Source organism: Protomyctophum parallelum (assembly GCF_964188405.1).
Source record: "Protomyctophum parallelum genome assembly, chromosome: 8".
Lineage (NCBI taxonomy): Eukaryota > Metazoa > Chordata > Actinopteri > Myctophiformes > Myctophidae > Protomyctophum > Protomyctophum parallelum.
The window spans coordinates 33,388,141-33,413,933 of record NC_139703.1 but is presented as its reverse complement, the minus strand read 5'-3'; the positions used below and the strand labels follow the sequence as shown (position 1 = coordinate 33,413,933).

Sequence of the window (25,793 nt, the reverse complement as noted above, 5' to 3'; positions counted from 1 at the left end):
CTTTGCGGCCTAGTAGCCGCAGAGTATGGCTGTAGGCCCCAATCATGTGTGTCCCTGTGTAGGCCTGCCTCATATCCTGTGGTCAAATAGCCACATGGTATGAGGCAGTAATTGTGTCTTACCCTTGTGATTTTATGTTAGGTATCCTTGTTTTTGTTTTGTCCTTATTTAATAACATCTGTTTGTTTTTGTTTGTTTTATTGTTTTGAGTTTTTTTTGTTTGTTTTTGTCTTCTTCTTCTTCTTCTTCTTCTTCTTCTTCTTCTTCTTCTTCTTCTTCTTCTTCTTCTTCTTCTTCTTCTTCTTCTTCTTCTTCTTCTTCTTCTTCTTCTTCTTCTTCTTCTTCTTCTTCTTCTTCTTATTATTATTATTATTACTTGCGCAAGCAGAGCGTGCAAGTAATGTTTTCGCCCAGTCTCTTCCGCCGTGACAGCTGTCCCGCCATTCGATGTTTATGCAGAAAAACATCAAATCTGTGCCTGTTTTGCTGGGACCAAATGACCACAAATGACCCTATTTCTTACGTCATCATTTAGAGCTAGTCATACGTATACTACGTATATACATAATCAGTAAAAATAAAATAGCAAATTGTGCCTGATCTGCTGGGACCAGAGTATGTGGTGTGTATATGTATGACTAGCTCTTAATGATGACGTAAGAAATATGGTCATTTGGTCCCAGCAAACCAGGCACAGATTTGCTGTTTTCTTGCATAAACATCAAATGGCGGGACAGCTGTCACGGTTTTTGGCGCAAAGTAACCACAGTATACCGCTAATCAACTTACAACTACACACTTTATATAGTATAGAGTATAGAGTATATATGTATACGTATATAGTATATGCTAGGGCATTAACATAATAATCAAATAGTCGACTAGTCGACTAGCAAAACACTAGTCGACACTGTTAATTGACATCCGATTATTCGCTAATATTATTTATAGTTATTTTTAATATTTTTTATGATTATTTATTTTATTTTATTTTTTGCTTTTCTACAGCAGACATGCAGGCATGCAGCTGTGAGCTCGGTTGTTTTGTTGGTAGTTCGCCAACTTCAGTACTAATCCATTCCTGGCTGATTGTTTTCATATCATACAAGCCTACTGTACGTGGGTTTTGCCGTCACCCTCACTCGTCTGACTCGTGTAGGTGTGGTGGGCAGCGTATCGGCGGTGGCACTAGCAGCAGTCAAGACAGTTTTTCTTTGGGAAAAGCATATGTGATATGCCTCATAGGCTCATAAGATCAATGGGGACAACTACAGTGTGTAAATACGTTTACTATTGGTGAGTTTATTACTGTAGTTTGTTCAACAAGTTAGATTGGAGACGTGTCGTCGTCCGGTACAGTAAAGTATAGCAGGAGTTCCTCCTCGCTCTGCCCAATAGTATCCAGTTTGGTGACAGTCAAACTACAGTAGCTCTTGCCGTGATTTCATGTTTCTTCATGCTTATCCAACAAAAGTCTGCGTGCCGCGTGTGGCATTATTAAAAACAAACAGCGATGCCGCATGATCATAGTTCTAATACGTAGCCGCAAAAGACTCGCGATGGAGTTAAGTAGTTGATCATCTGATTCATAGCCTGGCAGCCTGCTAGCTAGCAAACCTCCTCCTTGCTTGTAGCTCCTTCTAAAAACCAAAGGAACTGTGATTGTAACTTGTTGTTGAACATTTAGGGTTGTATGAAAAACATCGCATGGTTCATTGCTCCAGTCTCCACTCTCCAAACATTGTGAACAACGTAACATGCTATGTTGCTCCATAGAACGGTCTTGTGCATAAAAAAATAGCAGATCTACAAGCTCACAACGCGTCCATCCGTGAGTCATTGTGGACTTGCAACTTTGACTTGAAACAGCTGAGCTAATTTCGGCCAATCAGAGCGGCATTCAGCGTAATCTAGTAAGAGTGGCAACACTCGCGTTGACTCCCACTGTAACAATGGAATGCGGAAGTGCTCATTCTATCTCAATGGGATAGTTCCAATGTTTGGAACTATAGCCCATAGGAAGTGTGTCGCCACTCTCTTAGTACTATTCCACTCGGCCTGCATTGATAGTGCATTCACCGCTCTGTTTTGCTTCGCTCGCTGGCTGTTTCATAACACGATGTTTTAATGCTTGATTGGATGGAATAAATATCATATTTTACCGCCGACTAATCGACTATAAATCGATTTTGATGGTAGTCGAGTCGACTATCAAAAATCAGAAATATGGTCATTTGTGGTCATTTGGTCCCACCAAACCAGGCACAGATTTGCTGTTTTCTTGCATAAACATCAAATGGCGGGACAGCTGTCACGGTTTTTGGCGCAAAGTAACCACAGTATACCGCTAATCAACTTACAACTACACACTCTATATAGTATATATGTATACGTATATTATGCCTATATACCATACTATATATAGTATATGCCTATATAGTATATGCCTGCTTTGCTGGGACCAAACGACCACAAATGACCATATCTCTTACGTCATCATTTAGAGCTAGTCATACGTATACTATATACATAATCAGTAAAAATAAAATAGCAAGTTGTGCCTGATCTGCTGGGACCAGAGTACGTGGTGTGTATATGTATGACTAGCTCTTCACCCAAACTTATATAGATAGAAACTTGAATCATACTTAATAATACTAGGTGTTTATATGCATAAAGTAGGTAGGTAGCAAATAGTTACATCTAAAAATTATACATTTCAAACGTTCCTTCACAGAGATACTGAGATTTGACAGTTTACAGCGGTCGAAAGGACTTGCGCGCTCTGCTTGCGCACTAGTTGGCCATTTATGGCCTACTAGTGTGCAACAAGCAAGTATGCACTCGACAGAGTGCAGTTCTAGTTATTATTATTATTCCTATAGGCCAAATCTAAGCCCTGCTTAGATTTATTTTTCTCAGAATCTATGGCCAGAACTTTATAGTTTTTTTTTTTTTATCTGACACTATACTCTGCTTAGTGTATTCTAATCTTGTTCAAACAAGGGTAGGCGCAATAAGCCTCGGCTTCTGCCTTCACCTTTTCGGAACCACTAGTACCACTAGTGGAAATTAATGTATGTACTGTACGTCTGTATGTACTCCTTTTATTGACCGAAATAAAATCTATCTATATATCATTAAGCCTCCATTAAAACAGGATTTTCAAAGCGCCGTATATCAAAAGGTTCGAGCGCTGTCCATGGTGAGCCGTCGCGCATCCGACGATCGTACATCATTTGCGAGTTTGTATCGCTTCGCTGAGCACATGTAACTGGTTGTAATGATAGCTAAGGGGTCTGAGCTAACGCGAACAAAATCCCCCACTAAACTTGAACAAAAATACCCGGCGACAGCTGAGAACGGCATTGCATTATTGCATTATTATACATTTTTTCATAACATAATTAAGCAATATTACACTCGAGGGTGTGGGTTAATATGTAGATATGTACATATGTAGTCACTACGACCACAAATGTCCCAAGAAACTAGCTAGCCTAGCCACCGAGTTTGCTAGCGCTCTGGGAGAACAGAGCGGCTGAATTATTTGTTTTGATTAGGTGTTGAACGGTGCTGGTTTAACCCACGGATAGAAGGCTGTTTCAACCAATCAGATTGCTTCCTCGAAACGACCTGTGGTAGAATATCATTTATATACGGTATGCTATTTATTTGCCCTCAAATATTAAGTATTAGGTGTTTTTTTGATGTACAGTGTTGTGGAGTCACGGTGGCTAATTACAACCACTACGTTTCTAATATGAACAGGAAATGATGTACAGTGTAGTTAATGCGATAATAGATCACATTAATTTGGAGAGAATTGTTAACGGATGATCTTGGGAAGTTGGGTTGGGCACAAAATTAATGTTACTGATTGTGAATGTTAGGGAATAATGGATGAGCTTGAGAAGGGCACAAAGGTATAATAATATTAGGCAAGTGGTCTGCATGCGGAACATTCCCTGGGGGGGCATTCATTCAGAGAGTCATTCAGAAATTCAGACATTCAGTGAATAGTTTGATGATGAGCAGCAGAGCTGCACGGCCTTATGAGTTTATATACTGTACTGTATGTGCGTTAGACAAATCAAACATTGCTTTCATATTTTAGGTGTCACAGACAACAAAGGTGGTTCTCTTTACTCTCACCCTTCCTAGAACTGTGGTTGATGATGTGGACAACCGTCATGTTACCAGAACAACGTTAGTTCCCATTTCGTATTGTATATATTCATGTTTAACTGTAATCTATTCAGGACATGTTGACTGTGTAGATTAATTGTAGTTTATTTAGTTTTTATTACTTAAATGCTGTACACTCACTGCACCGTTGGCTTCTAAAAAGCTGCACTGGAGCAACTGGGACACAAGTGCCTCACTTATTATAGGCTGTTGTGTGGCTGTTCTAGGGCGTAATGATGGCCATTGATTCACTTTCCCTGCCTTCATTTACGAGCCAGTCCTGGACTCACTAGCTACTTCCTGGCAACAAGGCAGTTACATTTCTCCAACCTCTTGGCTACGGCCATCCCCTGCTGGAGAAATGTGCTCATCAGCTTCCTCATTTGTGCTACAGATGGTTGGCAAATTTGCTAAATTAAACTTTCAATCAAGCACATTTGTAGTAAACATCTCCATGGACGTTACCATTGCCACCACTCAATGCCCCTTTTTTTAGCAAGGTACAGGGATTGAGGCACCTGGGGAATCTTTATTCTTAGGCTTTGCGTTTGTTCCACTTGGTTGTTTGTGCAGTAAATGGCCACATGTGTAAGCTTTGATAACGGCATCTTTTGGTCTCCTCTCGCACTACGCTCCCTTTAGAATGTGTGTACTCAGGGAGTGTCAATGTCGGCATTGCACTGGTATTTGAGGAAAGAATGGATGGCTGATGGATGATTCTTGTGTGAAACTGCAGAAACGGTTATTGGTGTCACTTTAAACATTGCTGAATGGAAACAAACAAACAAACAAACATAAACAAGCAAGGACCCAATCAATCATAGAAGGACATTTAGAAGTTTATCATTGTTGTGAGTTTAGATAAGGAAAATTGGCATTGTACAGTACAGTAAGTCACGTTCGCACAGACAAAGCTGCCTTGCGAAGCAGTGTTTCATCAGAGAGACTGTAAGAGTAACAAAACGACTCTTTAACTATAGGCTACTTTAACCACTTGAACCCTAGCTAGCGATCTTATTCTGGAGCGAACATTTATTGAAAATAGCTGGTCTAAAAGCTTACATTTTCGGCAGACAGATTGTGTGTAGAGGAAAAAAGTGAGCAGACCAAGTGCAGAGCCCTGGGGGACCCCGGTCAAGTATAGGATGTAAGTAGTATTGGTGAGCGCTGAAGATGTGATTTATTTGCACCCTCCAGGAAGCCATTCATAACAGGAATGCACTGTCCTGGACAGCACATACCTGGCAAACCACCAACATCCAATACCTACAGCTATCTGCCATTGCAACCCAAATGATAGAACCTACTCACAACCTGTAATTTACCTTCAATTTCAAGCTATAACATAACTTATAGTATAAGTTAAATTGCATTTTAGCTGTTCTGAAATGCATAGGTAAAACTATTCAGTGCATTCTGATACACACGGTCAGATATAGCATGTAAGGGATTAAGAACATTAATGTATCTAAGATTATTCCTTAGACGGAAGTCTTGCATTCCTACATTTGGAGTCTGTGTTGTTGTGATAGGGGTGTAAATACTCCACTGTAGAGTGGTGATAGGTGTGTAAATACTCCACTGTAGAGTGGTTCTCTACTGTCTGCTCGTCTGACTCGTCATGTTTCAGTGCTGACTACTCGTGCAGTGTGAACTAGATACCATATTATTCTCAATGTCAACTCTCAATTCATAATTATACCAATTGATCAACTCCAAAGCAAAAGCAAAGCTAGCGAAAAAAAAAGGTGTGTGTTTTGTTTTGTTGCGGGTGCGGGTGCGGGATGCATTGCAGAGGCTCCAGTTTGGTGATAAGCTAGCTTACCAGATTCTGTGAGTGAAACAAGCAACCAGGTCTATGAAAACAAGCCCAAAAGAAGCAACCAGTTTCACCACTTGAGCCCTATTACATCCGCTATTTTTTTTTTTTTTTTTTTAAGAATCATGAAAAGCCCAAATAAGCAACTACTTCAGAAATAATTAAGCCCAAATTAAAGCAACGGGCAACTATGAATATTAAGCTATGTTACAGGAAAACTAGCCTAAAGTCGCTTATAATAAAGAACTGCTAGTCTGTTGCAATCTGACAGTTTTAAGCAGTCTTTGACTAGTCTGAACAAGTTTGCTTGGTGTGGAGTCACCTACAGTATACACGTTTCTTTGATCTAATATGCAAAAATGCTTAGCCTCTGGATTTATAGAAATAAACTATAAACTACTTTACTTTCTCACAGAACAATGTTCTCAGAGAACAATGTTGTGAGGATGATGTCATTTCTATTTGGGACGGCTGTGCAATTTGTGTTGTGACTGAGCATACAAGAGAGACAATTTGGATGATTCTGTCGATACACTGACAGAAAATGTCCAACTAGTTAAGACAGGATGTAGCCATGGCAAGGATGGGAGCGCCTGTGGAAACTCTGGTGCAATAAGGCATAACCATGTATACAAATGTTGTAAATTGTGCAGCATGTTCTATCAGTTACAGAGGCAGACAGCCAGGTATTGTACAATTGCAGTCCCGTGCAAGAGACAGACTGTGTTCTCCTGCCGTGGGGGAATTTATAGAGGAGTTGAACATAATGGAATTAGTTCAGCACCATTCCCAATCATGCACAGAAAATATACACAAATGCATTGCAGGTGCTTCTGAAACAGAGCAATTTATTATGTTTTGTAAAATGTTATAATATTAACATTTGAAGCAAAGCTTGAGCAATCTGTTCTGCCCTGGAGAGTGAATCTTATTAAGTAATTAGAAAACCCTGCAATGTCCTTATTCATAATGAAATGGTCAGTTACCCAATATAGCTGCTGTACATATTAACTATAGAAAAAGTGTTCGTCGGAACACAGGCCTCCAACAGGTCAGTAACATGTAGTTTTCATACATTGTTTGGTATTGAGTGATCATAGAAGTAGCAGTTAATGACTTAGAGTAGCTTAGAAAATCAAGACAGATCTGTCTTGATCACATGTACATTATTACTAACACTGACCACACTTGATTTGACACACTGGGCAAGATTTACGGTGTAGATTTACGGTGTAGAGTGAATAAACGCAAGTGCTGGATTTTGGCATTGACGTTGACGCTTTACAAATTTGTCTGCATTCTACGTGAATGAAACGAGTGCTGTGATTGGTTGAAAAAGATCGTATCCGGGGGAAATACATCTGACGGATGTCCCGGCCTTCCGGCTATGCACTCTCTGCCTTAAGTTGTGACAGGCTTTTCTCTTCACAGATGAGTAAGGCTGGGACCTAGACCAATGATTTGAGGCGTTTTGTTCAAAAAGCCAATCTTTTATCTATTAATCTATTAATTCATCTATTCTTCCTTAACTGCCAAAGTTTTTCAGTGAAAACCCTTATTTTTAAGGTTCCACTGAAACCCAACAACGTAAACTGGATGTGGGAAAACGTGTTGTGACATACGCAAGTCTTTGCTTTAACCCGGAGAAGACATTGTGTTACCGCGATCATCAGTTGTAGGGCCGTTGAATAAAGCTTATTTTGACCACAGGCGCATTTGATTTGACAGGTTGTAAATTGGCCTCCTGGTGGGCTATAACCATAGACTGTAAAAAATATGGACAAAGCGTTCCCCGGGTCTAACATGAACGTAAAATGAAGCCTGTAATAATATGCTAATTCCTGATGTAAGTCGCCATCTTTGGTACCAGCTGGCCATTGGCTGGCTCCGTTTTGTATACCAGCTGGTCATTGGCTGCCCAGACAACGAGGCGGGACTTCCCCCCTTCTTCTCCGTTGGTTTTTATTTTGACTCGAGTGGGAGGGGAATCCCGATCATAGACTGTAATGGTAGCCACGCCCCTCAGAACATACGCGATGTTTTTTTTTCTTTATGGTCATTTTTTTAATTAATGGGACCATAATTTTTCAAAAAGAATATTATGACATTAGAAATGAGACTTTAAACTAGTGACTGGAAGAAGAAAGTATTCATGACCATGTTTATTAAGGTAATACAGTCTAGGTGAAGTTGGGCCAAAATACATGGGCCTCTATGGAGCTATGGGGCTTTTTGGGTCCGGTCCAGCGCCACAACAGGCCATTATATGAACTACCGATTTCAAATGAGGCTTCACGAAATATCTGGCTGACTGCCCCCCTGGCTATAACAGGCCCATGTGAAGAATTTGGGGCAGAGGTTCTGCTCTGCCTTCCAGTGAGTGTTTGTGCACATTTTGCTGCGATCAAGGCAAGCCAACAGTGCTGGAGATCACAGAACCACGGACGGACACAATGACAGACAGCGTGCCAAACATACTCTCTCCCCGTGCCTTCGGCCTGATGGAGACACGCAGCTGTACTGTATGAACCCAGGACAATAGTACAGGACAATAGTGAAGGAATAAATAAGAATTAATTAAAATACAAATTCCTCCAAAACTCTCTATTCTGCAGCAGTCTAAAGACTTCTTCCATTGTCACGCCAGCATCCCCATTTGAACAAAAACAAGCCAAATATCGATTCAGAAAATGAAAACCATTTCATTTCAAGACGTTGCTCTGTGTTGCCTGGGGTAGCTATTAACCCTTGTATTGATCTAAAAGCAGTTGTCTGGTCATGGGAGGAATGACTAATTGAGCCTAGAGAGAAGCTCTACAGAGCAACACCAGTTAGACACCAGACAGAATGTCAGTACGTCACCATGCAAGGCTTGTATGGCTTTTCAAAGTATGCTACTGAAGTTGGATTTCCAATTGAGAGTTCATTTCTCTTTTCTCACTTGTTACTCCTGGCTCAATCGCTGTGTTACGGTTGCTATGAAAGCCATGTGAAAGCTACCTGGACAATGATGATGGAAATATGAGAGGTGCCTATTATGAGATAATTATTAGTGAGCCCAATGTGTATAATGGAATCCACGGCCAGACAGGATGACAATTATGGACAGAATGTCCAGGCTGGCATGACTCTAAAGAACAATTAGGTTCACCATGTCTTGTGAAAGTGATTGCAATTAGTTCATTTTAAACTAATGTTTTTCTTAATCCCTGGCTAATAGGCTTGATATGCCTAAAATAACAAATTAACCACTTGAACCCCAGAATCTCTATTCTAGTGGGAACGTTTGCCAAAAATATACGATCTATAAGCTCACAGCACGTTGAAACGCATTGCGTTGTGGACTTGTAGATTATACATTTTTGGTGAAGAGATTTGGTGTGGACGGAAAAGGTCACCCAAGTAAAGTTGTAACTGAGGTCTGTTTTAATAAGAAGTGTGTGGGAAGGTGTGAGTGGATCCTTTCCTGGAGATAAGGGGGTGCTATGCCCTTGATTGCTTTGTAGTACAAGAAGAAGGAAAGAAGCAACAACGCTTGAAGTTTCTTCCAACCAACATCGAAGGCACTTTTTCAAAAGGTTCTTGAACTCGTAAAAAGCATAAAATCTCCTCGCATAGTAATTCCCACACTGTCTGACTTGGACAAATGGACAATGTTAGAAAAAGTAACACCCCTAACAAAAGTTATAGCCAGCATAATTATAACATCAAAATTAGGTTGTTTTTTTTGTCCTTGTTTGCAACAGTATGATGGAATGCTACTCAAGGAATTAAATAATGTTTCCAGTTCTCTTTCTAATTAGATAATTGGGGTGATTTATTGTATCGACCATAAAGCAGGTGACCTTGATGATGCAATCTCATGAGCCTTATGATCAAAATTTTGTTCCTTTATTTGAATTTTTTTTCACAGTTCATTAGACCGTGGATTATGGATTTTATTGTCTATTCTACAGCATGTATTACCATAACTACATTTGGTTCATTGCCATCATTCATTGCCCCCCCCCCCCCCCTTTTCATTTTAGTTAAATGATATACCACGCACGCTCGTGCGTGCGTGCGTATTCTAAGGCACATATGCATGCAATACTGCATTCAGAGATAATTAGTGAGACGTGGTGAGTAGCCTATTATGCTGGACTGAGACATCGTCCTCATTAGCAACTGCACAGTTTATAATAGTCTGAATAGAAATCTTAAACTTTAGCATGTTACTGTGGCCAAGTTGGTTGGAGAAAATCTCATAAAACCTTTCTCATAAAACTGTGAAAAATGAAAAGAAAAAAATCTTCAAATCACAAATCTGTAGAAAGAGTGCATTTGTAGGCCTATATAAACAGCATTTTAGAAAGTGAGGGCAGAGCTATACAGTATGTTCATATTCACACCTTCATGTCTAATCTCATGTACAGTAGGCCTACATAAAGTACCTGCTGCTACAGTATGTGGACCTACTAGTAGTGTAGAGAATAAAGAGTGCACACGCTAGGCAATTGTTGCATGCTTGCCATTAGATTATCCAGCTAAACCCCATATGTCGGAGGTTCGGCAGGGTTCACGCACTTACAATTAAGATTCACTCCTGCCGCTTGGCAGGCATGTTGGAAAACAATTGGAAAGCGTGTGCTGGAGATGGACTCCAGCCTTGTGGCCTAATTACCAATTTAGATCATCCCAGCTCTTGTAAGTATTATGTGAATGTAGTTCTCAATAAACAAGCTCGTGGAAATGCAGAGCCATGTATGTAGCCTCATCGCTGTGTAAAGAGGGCAGGCGGGGTAACCTCTTTGTGTCTTGTTGCCCATGGGGCAGAAGAATTCACTCAAGTGAAATGTGTGCTGGTCATTTGGCACACAATCCTCGCATTGGCTAGTGGGATGAAAGTGTTGAGTTAATGCACTTAGTATACCCAAGCGAATAAGCAATGCATAGGCATGAGCCCTATCAGGCTTATACATTCATGTGTGACACATGCATGCATGCACGCACTCACGCGCGCACACACACACACACACACACACACACACACACACACACACACACACACACACACACACACACACACACACACACACACACACGCCAAAGGGAGAAAAATATACTGGAGGGACATGGAGCAATAACAAGTAGACATAGGCTCCCTATTAAGAAAATAGCCTCTACTAACCCAAGGAGATCCCATCTTCTGCTCTCTCTCTTTCTCTTTCTCTCTCTCTCTCTCTCTCTCTCTCTCTCTCTCTCTCTCTCTCTCTCTCTCTCTCTCTCTCTCTCTCTCTCTCTCTCTTCCCACCCCATTTGACATTAAGCAAACCAAGTCTCTCTACCTTTAACCTTTTTGCTTTTCACCTCTCTCTTTGTTTCTCTCTCTCCGTTTCTCTTTCTCTCACTCCAGTTGTTTCCTTTGTCTCTCTCCCACTCCTCTCTCCTTCTAAATCCGATACGGACTTGAAATAGCCTCCCGGCCCTGAACAAAGAGGGAGGGCCAGTCAAAACAAATAAACAAAGTGTGTTTGAGGGGCCTGTCTGGTAACAAAGAATGAAAAAAGAACAGATAAGGGAAGAGACATAATGGGAAAGAATTGCATCGTTTTGGAAGCAGCTCATCCATAGCAGAGATGCTGTGGAATTGGGACAAGTAGTAGGCTATAACTGCAAGTCAAAACCAGAGAATGGAAAATTATTGTGAGGCCTATAGGTCTGTCTGTGGCTTGTCATGCCACACCCAAAAGACAGGACATGAAACTACATGTTAACACGTATCATTGACATGATAATAGACATATGAACCACTCTTACACAGATACTAATAACATAATATACATGAACAACCACCCAGTGACATGCCAGCACGTGAATACCTAAAGCCACTATAGGAACAGCTTGGGAGGAGGTACCAGTCGTCTGGGGACTTCTAAAGCCAAGGTAGTTGCTGAAATGGTACAGCTTCTAACAAACCCAAGCCTACTCCTTTAGAAACCAATCTTGTTACTGCTCCAACATGAAGGTCCACCCTAAACACTTTGGATTGGTTCACTTCAGAATGCAGGGTTACGCACACACACACACACACACACACACACACACACACACACACACACACACACACACACACACACACACACACACAGACACACACACACACACACACTTTGGCACATTATTCTTTGCCTTCTCCCTGGGTTTGAAATAGTGGTATTCCTTATGTGATTTTTTTCCTACGCTGCCTCCTCAGTTCAGTTTTGCGGATATTGTCTACTTTGTTTGCCTAAAGCCTAATACTCATTATAGTAAGGGAAACCTATGAAAATCTGGGAACTAAATCGTTACCAAGAAATTTCTTCACCAATGTGTTTCTAAAGGTGTCTTATACATAACATGTACTAAAAGTTTGAAATTCAACTCCCGTGGGAAACCTCATGAAAAACAGCTAAAAGTCGGGGTACCGATAACCGATTTTCAAAAATTCGAAAGTGCATAAATTTGACTTCTTTTTACTTTTGAGGGGTCAAACAATGGGCTTTTCATGATTCTGAGTTGATTGCAAGCATTTATTTTTCACCAAGACCACTCCCTGGTGGAAAAACGGCCGCACCCACTTTTCCCGCTCATCGTTCACCTCCCCCCAATGCACCCCTCCACACCACACACACCTACCCTTGCAGGGTACATGTAAATGTAAAACATAGCTAAATTAGTTTTTTTATTTATTTTTTACATGGTAAATATAGGCCTAGTTATTGTTTAGTAGTGGTTGCTGTATAGTTGATTGCCATTCAAAGTGAGGAAGTTTGGAGCACCAGACATGCCTGAAGCCATTTGCATCCTTTTTCTCGGGTGGACACAATATACTGCTTCTCAACATATTTTTCTGCTTTTCTTCTAGTGTGTCCCTTTGATTTCTATACTGATGTGTGTTGAGTGCGCAGTAGTGAGTAGTTGATTGCTCGTTTTGTTGCACCTGCTGGGCAGCAGGGTGGGTGGGTGATCAAAGCCCAGGATCCCGACTTCCCACACTCCAACTGGAATGGCTGGATGAAGAGTATCCATGCAGATAATGTCAAGCAGAGCACACAGATTGATTTCCTCCCAGTCATCGAAGGTGACCCTAATGACCACAACACCATCTTCACCACTCTCAAAGAGTGCATGCGGCTCTCTGCAGACAGGGCCACTATAGTGACGTTCAATCTTCCGATCTGGCTGAAGACTGTGGGCATCATGAAGCAATCTACCCGTCATTCCGAGGTTGGGTGGATTTCACCTGCTGAAGTCCTACCTTGGATCCATAGGCAACATTATGGAGGATTCTGGAATACTAGAGCTGATCCAGCTGATTTATCCAGGGAGTACGACAGCCAGCCACATCCTGAATGGAGGGTATTTTGACAAGGCAATTCGTGCTCATCTCCTCCTTGATGCAGCCATCTATCAGCACACCATGAAACATGCCTTCACTGAGGAGTAGCTTGTTGAAATGAGGACCTTCATGGAGAAGGTAGCTGATGGGAAGATGGGAGCCAGATAAACAGATCCAGTAGTGGCACTGTTTGAACAGAGGTTTGAAGAAAACTTCAAAAGACTCACTGAAGGAGGAAGAACACCTACACTCTGAGTGCAGTACCACCACATGGTGGATGTGATCAAGATGTTCATCCAAACTGAGCGGCTTGCAGACCACAATGGGCACCTGTCCTGCATTGTTACCACGATGCTGGACATCTTTGTAGCTGCGGGCCATCATCAATATGCCAAAGGCGTACGGCTGTACTGTCAACTTATGAAGGAACTTGAAACTTTGCCTGCTTACAAAGAGACCTTCGAAAGTTTCACCTCCCATGGAAACCACGCTGTCCGTTAATCCAGCCAGGATTGGTCTGGCACCTGGTGTGACATCTGTATCGAGCAGACATTAATGAAGGCAGCAAAATCAGAAGGTGGACTGAGCAGAGGGAGGATGAGAAACAGTGATTCTGGCCACAAGTGCTGCATGGGTGCTCACCCTCAGTGCTGGGTGCTCACCCTCAGTGCTGGGTGCTCACCCTCAGTCATTTCTCCAATGTCACCCAGCGCATGGAGGAAGATGTAAAGAAACATGCTCCACTCCACAGAGACCTTTCCAAAACACAGATGAAGAAAGATGCTGAAGCAGTTGAACTTGCCCTCCAATGGTTCGAGGAGAACAACCCATTCAACCACGATCGAGACAAGGAGATGCCTGTATCTTTCTCTGCCGGATTCACCAGCACAGGATTTGACTCAGTCAATGCTGAGAGAGCAGCTGAAGTAGGACATTCTGGTACTGGTACATTTACAATGGGCCAGGTACTACTCTGGGTGCAATTTGATACAACATCTTCTCACGTAAGGCAGCGGCTGGGCTGATTAAACCAGATAATCTACCTCCAACAGAGGGTGCAGCTGCACAGCATTCTCTCCGTGCCTACCTACAGACCCGGGACTGGATCCTATACAGAGCATGTCTCTGGACCCCAGTGACTATGGATGGACATTAGGTGTTCATGGTTATGAACCAGTTCCAACACTAGACCCCATGGCTCCTGAGGAGCTACTACAGTTCACAAGCTGCAATTGTAATGGAGATTGCAGCAACCGGCGATGCAGCTGCAAGAAGAATGATGTCAAGTGCATCTCAGCATGTGGAGTTTGTAAAGGCATTACATGCAAGTCATGATGGTGTTGAAGAAGACTCAGACATTGACTCCAGACATTTGACATGGTGGATCAGTATTATGCTAATCGAAATAAATGCAACTTGTAAATGCTAAAGTGGGCGTGGCAGTTTTTCCACTAAGGAATGGTCTTGGTGAAAAATAAATGCTAGCAATCAACTCAGAATCATGAAAAAGACCATAGTTTGACCCCTCAAAAGTAAAAAAAAGTCAAATTTATGCACTTTCGAATTTTCGAAAATCGGTTATCGGTACCCCGACTTTGAGCTGTTTTTTATGAGGTTTCCCACGGGAGTTGAATTTCAAACTTTTAGTACATGTTATAAGACACCTTTAGAAACACATTGGTGAAGAAACTTCTTGGTAACGATTTAGTTCCCAGATTGGTCAAATACCTGATAAAATGCCCTTACTATTATTAGGTTTGTTTGCCTATTGCCTATAGTACTCATTATTAGGTTTTTGACATAATCATCTACTATACAACTTTGCAAAAGAAAATGTGAGTCAACCTGGTGAACCTGCCTGTCAATTTGGTGGGCAATGCACATAATCCCATTTACTGTATTTACACCCTTACTCTCAATCATGTTAATTGTTTAGCTTGCTGATTTCAATGCATATTAGATAAAGACAGATTGCTTGATTCATTGACAGCCTAACCAGACTGAGTTACAGTATAAACAACCTTAATGTTCCTGTTCCATTCCACAGGAAGTGCCGGCACCTCCGTGACATTCAACCGTAATGGCGATGCACCAGGACGGTATGACCTGTTCCAGTACCAGCGGAACAATTTGACCGGACAGGGCTATCGAGTCATTGGACAGTGGATGGACGCACTGCAGCTCAACGTGAGTACAGTAAACGACCCCCAAAACATGGGTAGTTTCTGTCAAGATTTGCCACAAGATTTCAAAAGGTAGAGAGCTACCGTCAGTGATGAGGAAACTGAGAAAAATCTTTCCTTAATGATGAGCAGGAGGTGAAAAGTCAGTGGCCATTTTGATGTACGTGTAGGAGCCAGAATAGAGGAGGGGTATAACTGCAGAATGAGAAAGAATGAGAAAGGGGATACAGTATGAGAGTGGGAAGAAAACTGACTCATCTTGTGCACGCACGGTGCACAAAGTGCACACACACACATGCATGCACACACACACACACACACACACACACACACACACACACACACACACACACACACACACACACACACACATATCACACGCACACACACACACACACACACACACACACACACACACACACACCGTGGACTTGCTAGGCGCACCGTTGCTCCACCAGGGGCCATGTTGTACAACCCAGTTTACTGCTGCCAGGGGCCACATGTTGTCAAGGCACATCGTTTCTCCATTCCGTGCGCCAAACTTGGCACAGACACTATTCAGGGTTCTGGCATGAGAACAGCAAACAACAGAAAACAAAGTTTTCCTTTTAACACTTCAAATGGCCATAACTCGGTGACCATTGATTGCTCTTATTAGCACAGCACAGTAAAGTATTAGACTCGTGTCATCTAACAACATTGACATTGTGAAGCAGTTTTGTTCTTTGAGTTTTAGTATTTTAACCCATTCTGAGATCAGATTCTAAAAATGTCTGTTTGAAGCTATGTTTCTATGTCAGTCATTCTTCGATTTTTCAAAAATAGCAGACCTACAAGCTCGTAGCGCGGCACCGCTTGTAGATCTAGCTAAAGCATAACATAATGCTAACACCAAAAGGGGTTCCCGCCCAATATGGGTTCAAATGTATTCGTGAGGCAAGGCTTGGGAATAACATCAATATTATTGTAGTGATTATGATGGTTATGATGTGACATACTGTATGACTGTGTGGCAAATCAAAACATACAGCTTGTTAGATTACATTATTTTTAAATAATCAACCGACAAAAAACTAAAATGAAACAAAACTGGGTTTCCAAATTGAACTTTTGCTTTTGTTAGTATAGGTTCCCCAGAGATTCCAAATGTATTACAAATTAGGCATACATGGGCAGAATTCCAGACTCACTGGTGTTACATTATTTCACCATAATGTAGGCTAGTACTGACATGCTTGCTGAGAAACTTGCCGGATAAAACAACTCTGATTCATGTATTATGTTATCCAAATATTATCACTCAACAGCTACTTAATTGGCCTACTACTACTACCCTGTTACAGTAAGGCACAGTTCTGCCAAAACTGTCACTCCAGAGAGCTACCGTTTTTATTATTCTATAACTTTACGTGGACAAACTGTGCACATGTAGTGAATGCATGCTATTCAAGCAAGGGTTGGCAACTGCATTGAATCAGGGGAGTTCCAATCATGTCCAGGGATAGATGCTGATGTGGACTGTACATGTAGTGCACTGTTGGGAAATGTCTGTGCTTTTGGTGCAGTAGACACACACACACACACACACACACACACACACGCACGCACGCACGCACACACACACACACACACACACACACACACACACACACACACACACACACACACACACACACACACACACACACACACACACACACACACACACACACACACACACACACACACACACACACACACACACATAGTTGTGTAGGCGTTAAATGGATCTCTCGAGTTCTTTCACATTTTTTCTCTATAATGCAGCAACATGCCTCACAATACAGCATCTGCAGCATGTCGGTTGGGGCAACAGTCTACGGTGTTGTATGTTTAATTTGTTTGCCTCTGCAGACTGCAGCTTTACAGGCCCCAGTGATGCAGTATAATCCCGTATCCCAGTGCCACTACAACATGGGGAAACAAAGAAACATTTGAGTTGTTTTCAGGTATATGTCCAACCTCTTTATTTCACCCCAAGAGTCAATGAGAAACAACTTCACTACTCAAGGAGCTCGTTTGAGGTCACATCCGACTTTGAGCCCACAGACACAATTAAGCTTTGCTTCTTTGTACTGTGCTTGTTAATGTCAGTGTAAGAAGAAAGACAATAGACAGCATCGTAGGTTAGTGTTATAGCTGCTGTGTGACTCGTGGTTCCGCCTCTGTATTCACAGCCATATCTCTGCTGCTTCACACTGCTAAATTATTCACCTCAATAGCCCCTGGTAAGCCAGATGTGGCGCTTGCTGTTGCTATTATGCTTCACTTTTATTGCGTCTCCCCCTCTGTCCTTATATCTCTCTCTCTCTCTCTCTCTCTCTCTCTCTCTCTCTCTCTCTCTCTCTTCTCTCTCTCTGTGTGTGTGTGTGTGTGTGTGTGTGTGTGTGTGTGTGTGTGTGTGTGTGTGTGTGTGTGTGTGTGTGTGTGTGTGTGTGTGTGTGTGTGTGCGTGTGCGTGTGCGTGTTGAGATTGGAGAGCTAACACCACGCATACATGTTCAAACATGATTGTCCAACCTAATCCAATTTGTCTGAGGCAATTAAAGATCATGGCTTAGAAGACGAACATCGATCGTCATCTTTTGAAGATTGTTAACCTTCCCTTGAACTTGCGGGTTTCGCTGTGCTCCTGTAGGAGATGAGAACTCCCAACATCCCCTAGGGGTTGTCTGGCTCGTTATGTATGGATCAATTATCCTAATGTGCCTCGCTGGCATACATGATCTGGTCCACATGCCCTTGTCTGCTCCATGGCTGTGATGAGGAAAAGAGAGGATGTATGTTTGAACTTTTACTTGCTTGTGATGTTTTATTTTTAGATTTTCTTAACTTTTAATGCGCCATACATGCTGACAGATGAAAGATATTTTGTAATATAGCCTACTATTCCTCTAGAATGGTTCCCTTTGTGCATGCTGCTTGTGTAGAATCATTGTCTCCACCAGGCCGAAGGCATGGGGAGAGAGTATGTTTTGCACTCCGTCCGTGTGTCCGTCTGTTACCAGCTAATCTCTGGCACCGTTAACCAGGTCCATGCCAAATTTTGCACACTCACTCCCTGGATGCCAACGATGAACCTCTGCCCCAAATTCTCCAGAACGGCCTGTTATAGCGTCACCAGGAGGCTGACTTTTGAAAAACACATTTCTTTATATTACTCCTCCTGATTCTATCCAAGAATCCTGCACATCATTACACACTATCTCTATAGTCATGTGTTCAAGACGGATCTGTCTGATATGTCATATTCCATCCTAATTGGCTAACATTGGCTTTCAAAGTTTGCAGGATTGGCCCGTTTTGAACAAAAGGCCTCAAATCATGAACGCAGTGTGAAATTTACGTGAAATCTTTCACAGACTTTCCTACTAGGCTGAGGAATATAACCCACCCTTTTCACATTGGCCGGTTATAGCGCCACCAGGAGGCCACAACCTGACGTGCCCTGGTGGAGACCTGTGCCTGGCCGCATTTTAAAACACGAAGAACAGAAGAATACAGAAGTTGACTGTGATTTGTTGCTGAATGGTTTGAAGCTGCACTGTTTTTTTTTGTTTTCTTTAATGGATAAAATATAATTTTGTTTAATCTGCAATGGTAGTGTGTACTGTTAATACAATATACGTAACTTAATATAGAATTGGGATGGTTGTATTTAGTCACTCTGATCTGCTCTTTTATTTAAATTATGTGAAAGGTGTCTCACCTACATGCAGGATTTGACACATTTCTTCTTTTTTAGTTCGCTATAGCCCCATACAGCTATATAGATGTTGTCCTAACACAAACATTAAATGTCATTGACAATGATGAGAATTTACATCATATGTGTCTGAGCAAATCGACATGTTACGTCATGATGATGTACGATGATAAGAGCGAGCAAATTGGCTATATTTTCAACCTACACAAATTCCAATTGACAATGAATGGAGAATTTACCTCATATGTGTTGTACGATGATAAGAGTGCCCCTCACTTCACACGGGTGTGATTCAATTCATACCCTGAGCAAGCAGGCCATCCTATTTGCTCAATGGTAAAAATGCCAGCAAATTTCAGCAGGGTAGACGAGGATAGTTACAGAAATGAAGATTATAAGCCCCTCATATTGCCAGATATTTTCGGCACATTTCTCTTATAGTCTGATCTAATTAGTTGATTTCTTAAGCATTAAGGAAGTACAAATGTACTGCATGTCGCTTTTGTATCATTATTATGCTTGCTTTGTTCTTCCTCCATTTCTTTCCTGCCTATGGCACAGGGCTTTGTGTAAACCTAATGGGTTAATTAGATTTTTGTTATGGTCTAACGGGCCCCTGTCAGGCCTACTCAGCCGTCTTGGAAAACTATTTCACTTAGCGATATTGACCCCAGACAGCTCTATTAACTTTGCAGACAAAACCTCCTCCAGGCAACTGTTTACTTTTGCACAAAATAAACATACCTCGATTTATTTTGGGGTGGATAAGGTTAAATGTTTCTTCATTGGTACATTTCGTGTACGGTTGTTATGGTTACTCATACACATACTGTACATACTGACATATCGTCTTCTAATAAGATTGAGTAAATTCCAACCTTGGAAACAGTGCAGGCACATCATTGCTTTTCACAGCAAAATGGTGCAAAATAAATGCCCACATCCACATATACGTATATGTAGGAATATATACGGAATATAGGAAATGGATCCCTGCGAGAATGATTTACAGTAATGAAATCACTACCATGACATTCTTTACTAAAGTACCGGCTGATCTTATAGCTTTTGGCCCTACACACCATGCAGGGTCATTATGGCATGTAATTGGACAGCTGCTCTATTTCCAACCAGAATGTACAATATTATGTGATTACATTGTTGATGTTGTGTTTGTTTAGCTTTTCTTTTCTTTGTTTTAACATCCTATTCTAAATAGGACAGGCACCCCGATCTCATGTATCAGCAATATTGTCCCAGCATCTATATTGACTAATAGTTTATAACCAAATAGATAATTTGGTTATCCTCGGATAGCTCTTGCTGACATACTTTACGTGTAGTTGAGGAATTACCTGAAAGGACTAGTGAATCACTGGACAGAAATAGGTTATTTACATGACTGCGGTTCACACAATACATTTGATAAAGGAGACAATGTTGTTTTGTGACATTTCTTATTTTTTCCTAAGAAAAATAAATACAAATAAAGACCGCCAAACTGACTTTTCATTCCTGTTTCTGACAGTGACCTCTTTAGGAGACTGGAAGCAGGTCAGTTCATTAAATTGGAGAGTGAATGTGAACACGCTTTTGAACAATTCTTTAGCGCGATGTTCACTGAACTAAATATTGGACACAATCGTCACAAGCTACACAATCTTCCCAATAACATTCTGATACTAAAATGGCTTTTTACAGAGAGACAAATCAGGAGAAAATCTAGCCTACTTTGTTATCGACCTTTCTCTGTCCCAGCAACACACTCTTACGAGATCTAGCACCAGTAAACATAGGACGTCCGCAAGATTGGCTGTCAGATGGCACCCACTTAGGAGATGCATCTGCACCATTTTGCCTGTAGTGGCTTAAGCGATGGTCGGGCTATCTTCCTAAATACTCATTGACTGCCAAAATTGTTACTGTCTGCAGTCCCTTAACTGCCAAGGGCTTTCAGTGTGCTGCCTTATTCAAGAGCCAAGAATTACCCCAGGTCGTGAATAGGATTTTAGCTAAGAATTGAGCAAGAGGTTAGCTAATGGCGGACGACCTGAGGCCTCATTCACACGTACCAAACACCAATCAAGCAAACGTTTGGTCGTTTTTTTTGGGCCACCGCAATGTGTTTCCAATGGGAGTCACATGGTTTGATCAAACATTTGTGTTTGATTGCTGATTGCTGGTGGTGTTCTGCCCCTCCCCCCTCATCAAACAAAAAAGTTTGGTCAAACCATGTGATTCCCATTGGAAAAGCATTGTGGTGGCCCAAAAAAGCGACCAAACATTTGTTTGATTGGTGTTTGGTACGTGTGAATGAGGCCTGGCAAACAAATTATAATAATAATCTGCAAAAGCAATCTGGGAAAAGCATCTGAGAATCTGAGCCCAGTCCCAGGGCGGACACTCTAACCACTATGCCACCTTCTGATCAGACCTATTTGTTTAGCTATACTGAGACATGTCCATTGTGATGTGCCCCAGGGAAAATGTCTTTCTGTATGTGACTCATTTGCATGCTTTTCTCACTTGATGTCTTCGGCTAATCCTCACCAGGCACTGGAGCGTGCCTCATCCAATGCCAGATTAATTCAGTCCCCGCACTCACTAAACATTTAGTAAACACGCTGAATGTGACGAGGCAATATGAATGTGAGGAGGCAAAATGATGCCTCCTCTGTGTGCTAGTGTGTTTACCTACAAATAGTGTTATGGTTTAAACCACGGAGTCGGTGGGGGGGGGGGACTCCAAGGTTTGGCTCTCCGCCGTGTGTGTGTGTGTGTGTGTGTGTGTGTGTGTGTGTGTGTGTGTGTGTGTGTGTGTGTGCGCGCGCGCGCGCTAATGACTTTGAGGCGGCCTGTCTAGAGTTTAAATGGACAGGTATCAAAAGGGAGACATCGAAGAGGAATGACGGGTGGGGGTGGCTCAACATATGGAATGTCAGAACAGGTCAGCTTAGATCTAAGGGTTTGAGGAGGTCAGATCAACATGGTGTCCGTGAGGTCAGATGTAGAGTTGCTTGGGTGATCTTCATACTGTATATGGAGAAGGCCATATATGGATCGTGTCACGAGGCGTTTTGTTCATAGTAAACTGTGACCTGCAGTCGCAACACAAAACTGACAGCTTTGCGGAGTGAGTTTAGTTAATGATAAGGGGACCTATCAGAAGCCTCGAGAGCATTCTCTCGGTTGGCATGTCCCGCCTACCTTGGAGATAGGAGACTTTCTAGACGTAACAAATCAGCCTATAATATAATTGAGAAGTCTCTTATTTCGCACACGTGTACAACACAGCACTAACATACAATAGCAAGGTGCGCCAGTGGCTCATGCTAAAAACCCACCAGCCACGCAAGCATAAGCGCACGCACACTGATTTTCCCCTCTCATTCGCTTGTATGGAGTTGCTCACCCAGTGCATACTCCCTTTTCACCCCTTGTTCCGGGTATGTAAAAGGTTGATGGACAGGGCTTATTTGAGGCCTACGTATGTGATGAGTTTTGCGTAGCCTCGCATTCACAGTAGAGTCACCTCCGTGCGCAACCTCGTGCACAAGCTTGTGAGTGGAGCCCATTGGACGGAACTGGTTCCGCTCGTTCATGTGAATGAATTTGTTTAATGAATGTTTTTTTTCCCCGTGTCTTCGGGTGTGATCGACCCAACCCTTACGGGATTATAAGACACTAAAATAAATTATAAATAAGCAATATCACATTCATTTCCCACACAGAAACTGCACAAAAAGAAAATATTTGGTTAATAGAAGTTGACTTGTTTTCTACTGCCTTGTTATATTTTGCAAGGCACTTCCTTTCTATCCCTCTGTACGCCAATGGCCGGTGCAAGGAGCTTTGCATCACGTTATGTCCGAGCATTTGTCAAAAAAACACTTTCAGTGCATGGATATGGAAACAGTCTTGAGTGCATGCATGTGTTAACACATCCCATGCGAGAAAGGGATTTCTAAGTGGTTCGAATCCCACCGGTCTGGTGCGGGACACGGATTTCTATGTTTACCGCATTTTTTTATTGATTAATTTCATTCACCTTTCTACCTGCCCGGACAATATATAAAGCAGCTCTGATCTATGCTACAAAGCCCCGGTCACGTGATCCAAAAAAAAATAAAGAAATGCCTCTTCCTGAAAACAGGACGGTAGGGGGTTGGTGTATTGTCACGTAATGGCGGCTCGGAGACTCCCATGCAACTCAGGTCAACTGAATTGCTGTACAGCTTGTTTACGTTTGATTGTGTCGCCAGATACGAGAATAACATCATAATTAAATTTGCGGATGATACCACAGTGATCGGACTAATAACCGACGGTGATGAGACGGCCTATAGGAGGGAGATAGAGGATCTAACTCTATGGTGCGATAACAACAACCTCTCACTTAACACCAATAAGACCAAAGAAATCATTGTAGACTTTAGGAAGTCCAAAGGCATCCACACCCCCATTTCCATCAAAGGGTCATCTGTCGACATAGTTGATAACTTTAAATTCCTGGGCATACATATCACAGACACATTCACATGGTCACTCAACAACGAGTACATCCTCAAGAAGGCGCAGCAGCGACTGTACTTTCTGAGGCGCCTTAAAAAATTTGGCTTAAGTACAAAAGGACTAGTGAACTTTTATCGCTGTATAATTGAAAGTGTCTTAACTGGCTGTATCACAGTGTGGTACGGTAACACGACCGCTCAGGATTGCAAGAGGTTGCAGAGGACCATTAAAACAGCAGCTAAAATCATCGGCACTACAGAATTACCCAGTCTCCATAACATCTACACCACTCACTGTATGAAAAAAGCCAATAACATCATGGAAGACACCAGCCACCCCGCAAATACCCTGTTCAAACTACTCCCCTCCAAAAAACGCTACCAGAGCATCAAATCTCGTACCACCCGTCTCAGTAACAGTTTTTACCCCCAGGCATTTAGGCTGCTGAACAGCTGACCTTGAACTGTATTGCACTTCACTTCACTTGCACTTTTCTTTTCCTGTTTTTGTCTTTTCTTGCACTATAGATGTAGTGCTCTGAGCAAAATAAATTTCATTGTATGTATACTCTGTATCTATACAAATGACAAATAAACCTGAACCTGAACCTGAACCTGAATCGCTGCATAACAAGCTCTATTGGCTCGGTGCACCTCATCTTATTTCTCTCTCTTTGGCTACGTTTACATGAAGGGTGATCATTCCGAATAAATACTTCTGAATAAAATACATCCGATGTAATGTTTTTTCCCGCTTGTTTACATGGGAAATGGTCATTCCGAATGAGTGTTTATATGGAGAAGTGAAAGAAGACATGATACATGTTAATTCACATGAAACTACGCCATCTGTTGGACACATAAAATATAGGCAGTTCATTCATTGTGATATTCAGACGAAAGACGACACTTTGAAATCTCATCATTTCATTCCGCAGTAGTTTTGAGGCTGCTGCTTGGATAGGGACGGACATATTATGTTTACCGTCTTTTTTTCCCCACATGCTGCGGCTCCCCTTCTCCACTGGGAAGGTGATCATCTCGTTTTTATGTGTAGCCTACTTTATTATCTACAGCACGGCCAGGGCACGCAACACACTGATTATTATTGTATCGGGTCGCTCGTTATTTTTGAGAGAGAGAGAGAGTGTGAGAGAGAGAGACCGTTGAACACACACACAGTTTTTGTAGGTGTTTACATAACAACGTTTAATAGGATTGAACTTCTATTCGGAATGAAAAGGGGATTTAACTGCTCATGTAAACGTAGCCTTTGTTTCAGGAAGGGGAGGGCTCCCTTCTATTTGTTTCAGCGGAGGGAAGGAAGGGGTCTTGTGTGTAGTGTGACTGTGAGTGTGAGTTTTTGTCTCCTTTTTTCTTCATACTCAAACAAAAAAACTATCACAGATTGTTTCGTCCCTCGGCGAGCGGTTATTTCTTTATCATGGTGATCAACGCCGGTCAGATGGAACAATGCAAATGCACTGTTACGGGAGGTGGGCAGGCGGGCAGCAACACTAACCGCGTCACAATAGTCTTTCCACCTTGGAGGAAAAAACAGCAACACCACCGTCCCTCTGCGAACTCGGCTAGCCGAGCTGGATACACAGCATCTGACATAAATCCACTCCTAATTAGGCTTTCTGTTCAAGAAGAGTATGTTACTACAAAAGCAGGTGTTACATAAAGGTACATATCTCCAAATTTTAATTTGAGTGGACAAGTTAAGCTTTCTTTTGAGGTATGCTGTGTGATTTTGCTATAAGAGAACATTTACTATCGGCCTAGGAAAAGGTTGGTCGTCCAATGCTATCATTGTAGCGTACAGGATAATCAGTTTGCGGAGTCGTTAGCATGCTTTGTGTTAATGTGTGTAAATGACTGAATACAGCAGGCTCTAGAAGACCACATCTGAGCTCTGAACACCAAATAGAATAGGTTATGGTGGAGATTTGCAGGTTTTTAGCCTTCTTGTGGGTGTTGGTCCG

The 25,793-nt window shown here is 42.0% G+C and overlaps 1 protein-coding gene across 1 annotated transcript in view; it reads left to right on the top strand.

Moving 5' to 3' along the window:
* grm7 (glutamate metabotropic receptor 7) overlaps nucleotides 1–25,793 on the top strand; it is a gene marked incomplete at both ends in the record, with an annotated part of 205,608 nt that overhangs the window by 118,547 nt on the left and 61,268 nt on the right. Inside the window, one exon of the mRNA XM_083772088.1 lies at nucleotides 15,415–15,554. Coding sequence (XP_083628214.1) covers nucleotides 15,415–15,554 — 140 coding nt within the window. The remainder of the gene's footprint in view (nucleotides 1–15,414; nucleotides 15,555–25,793) is intronic.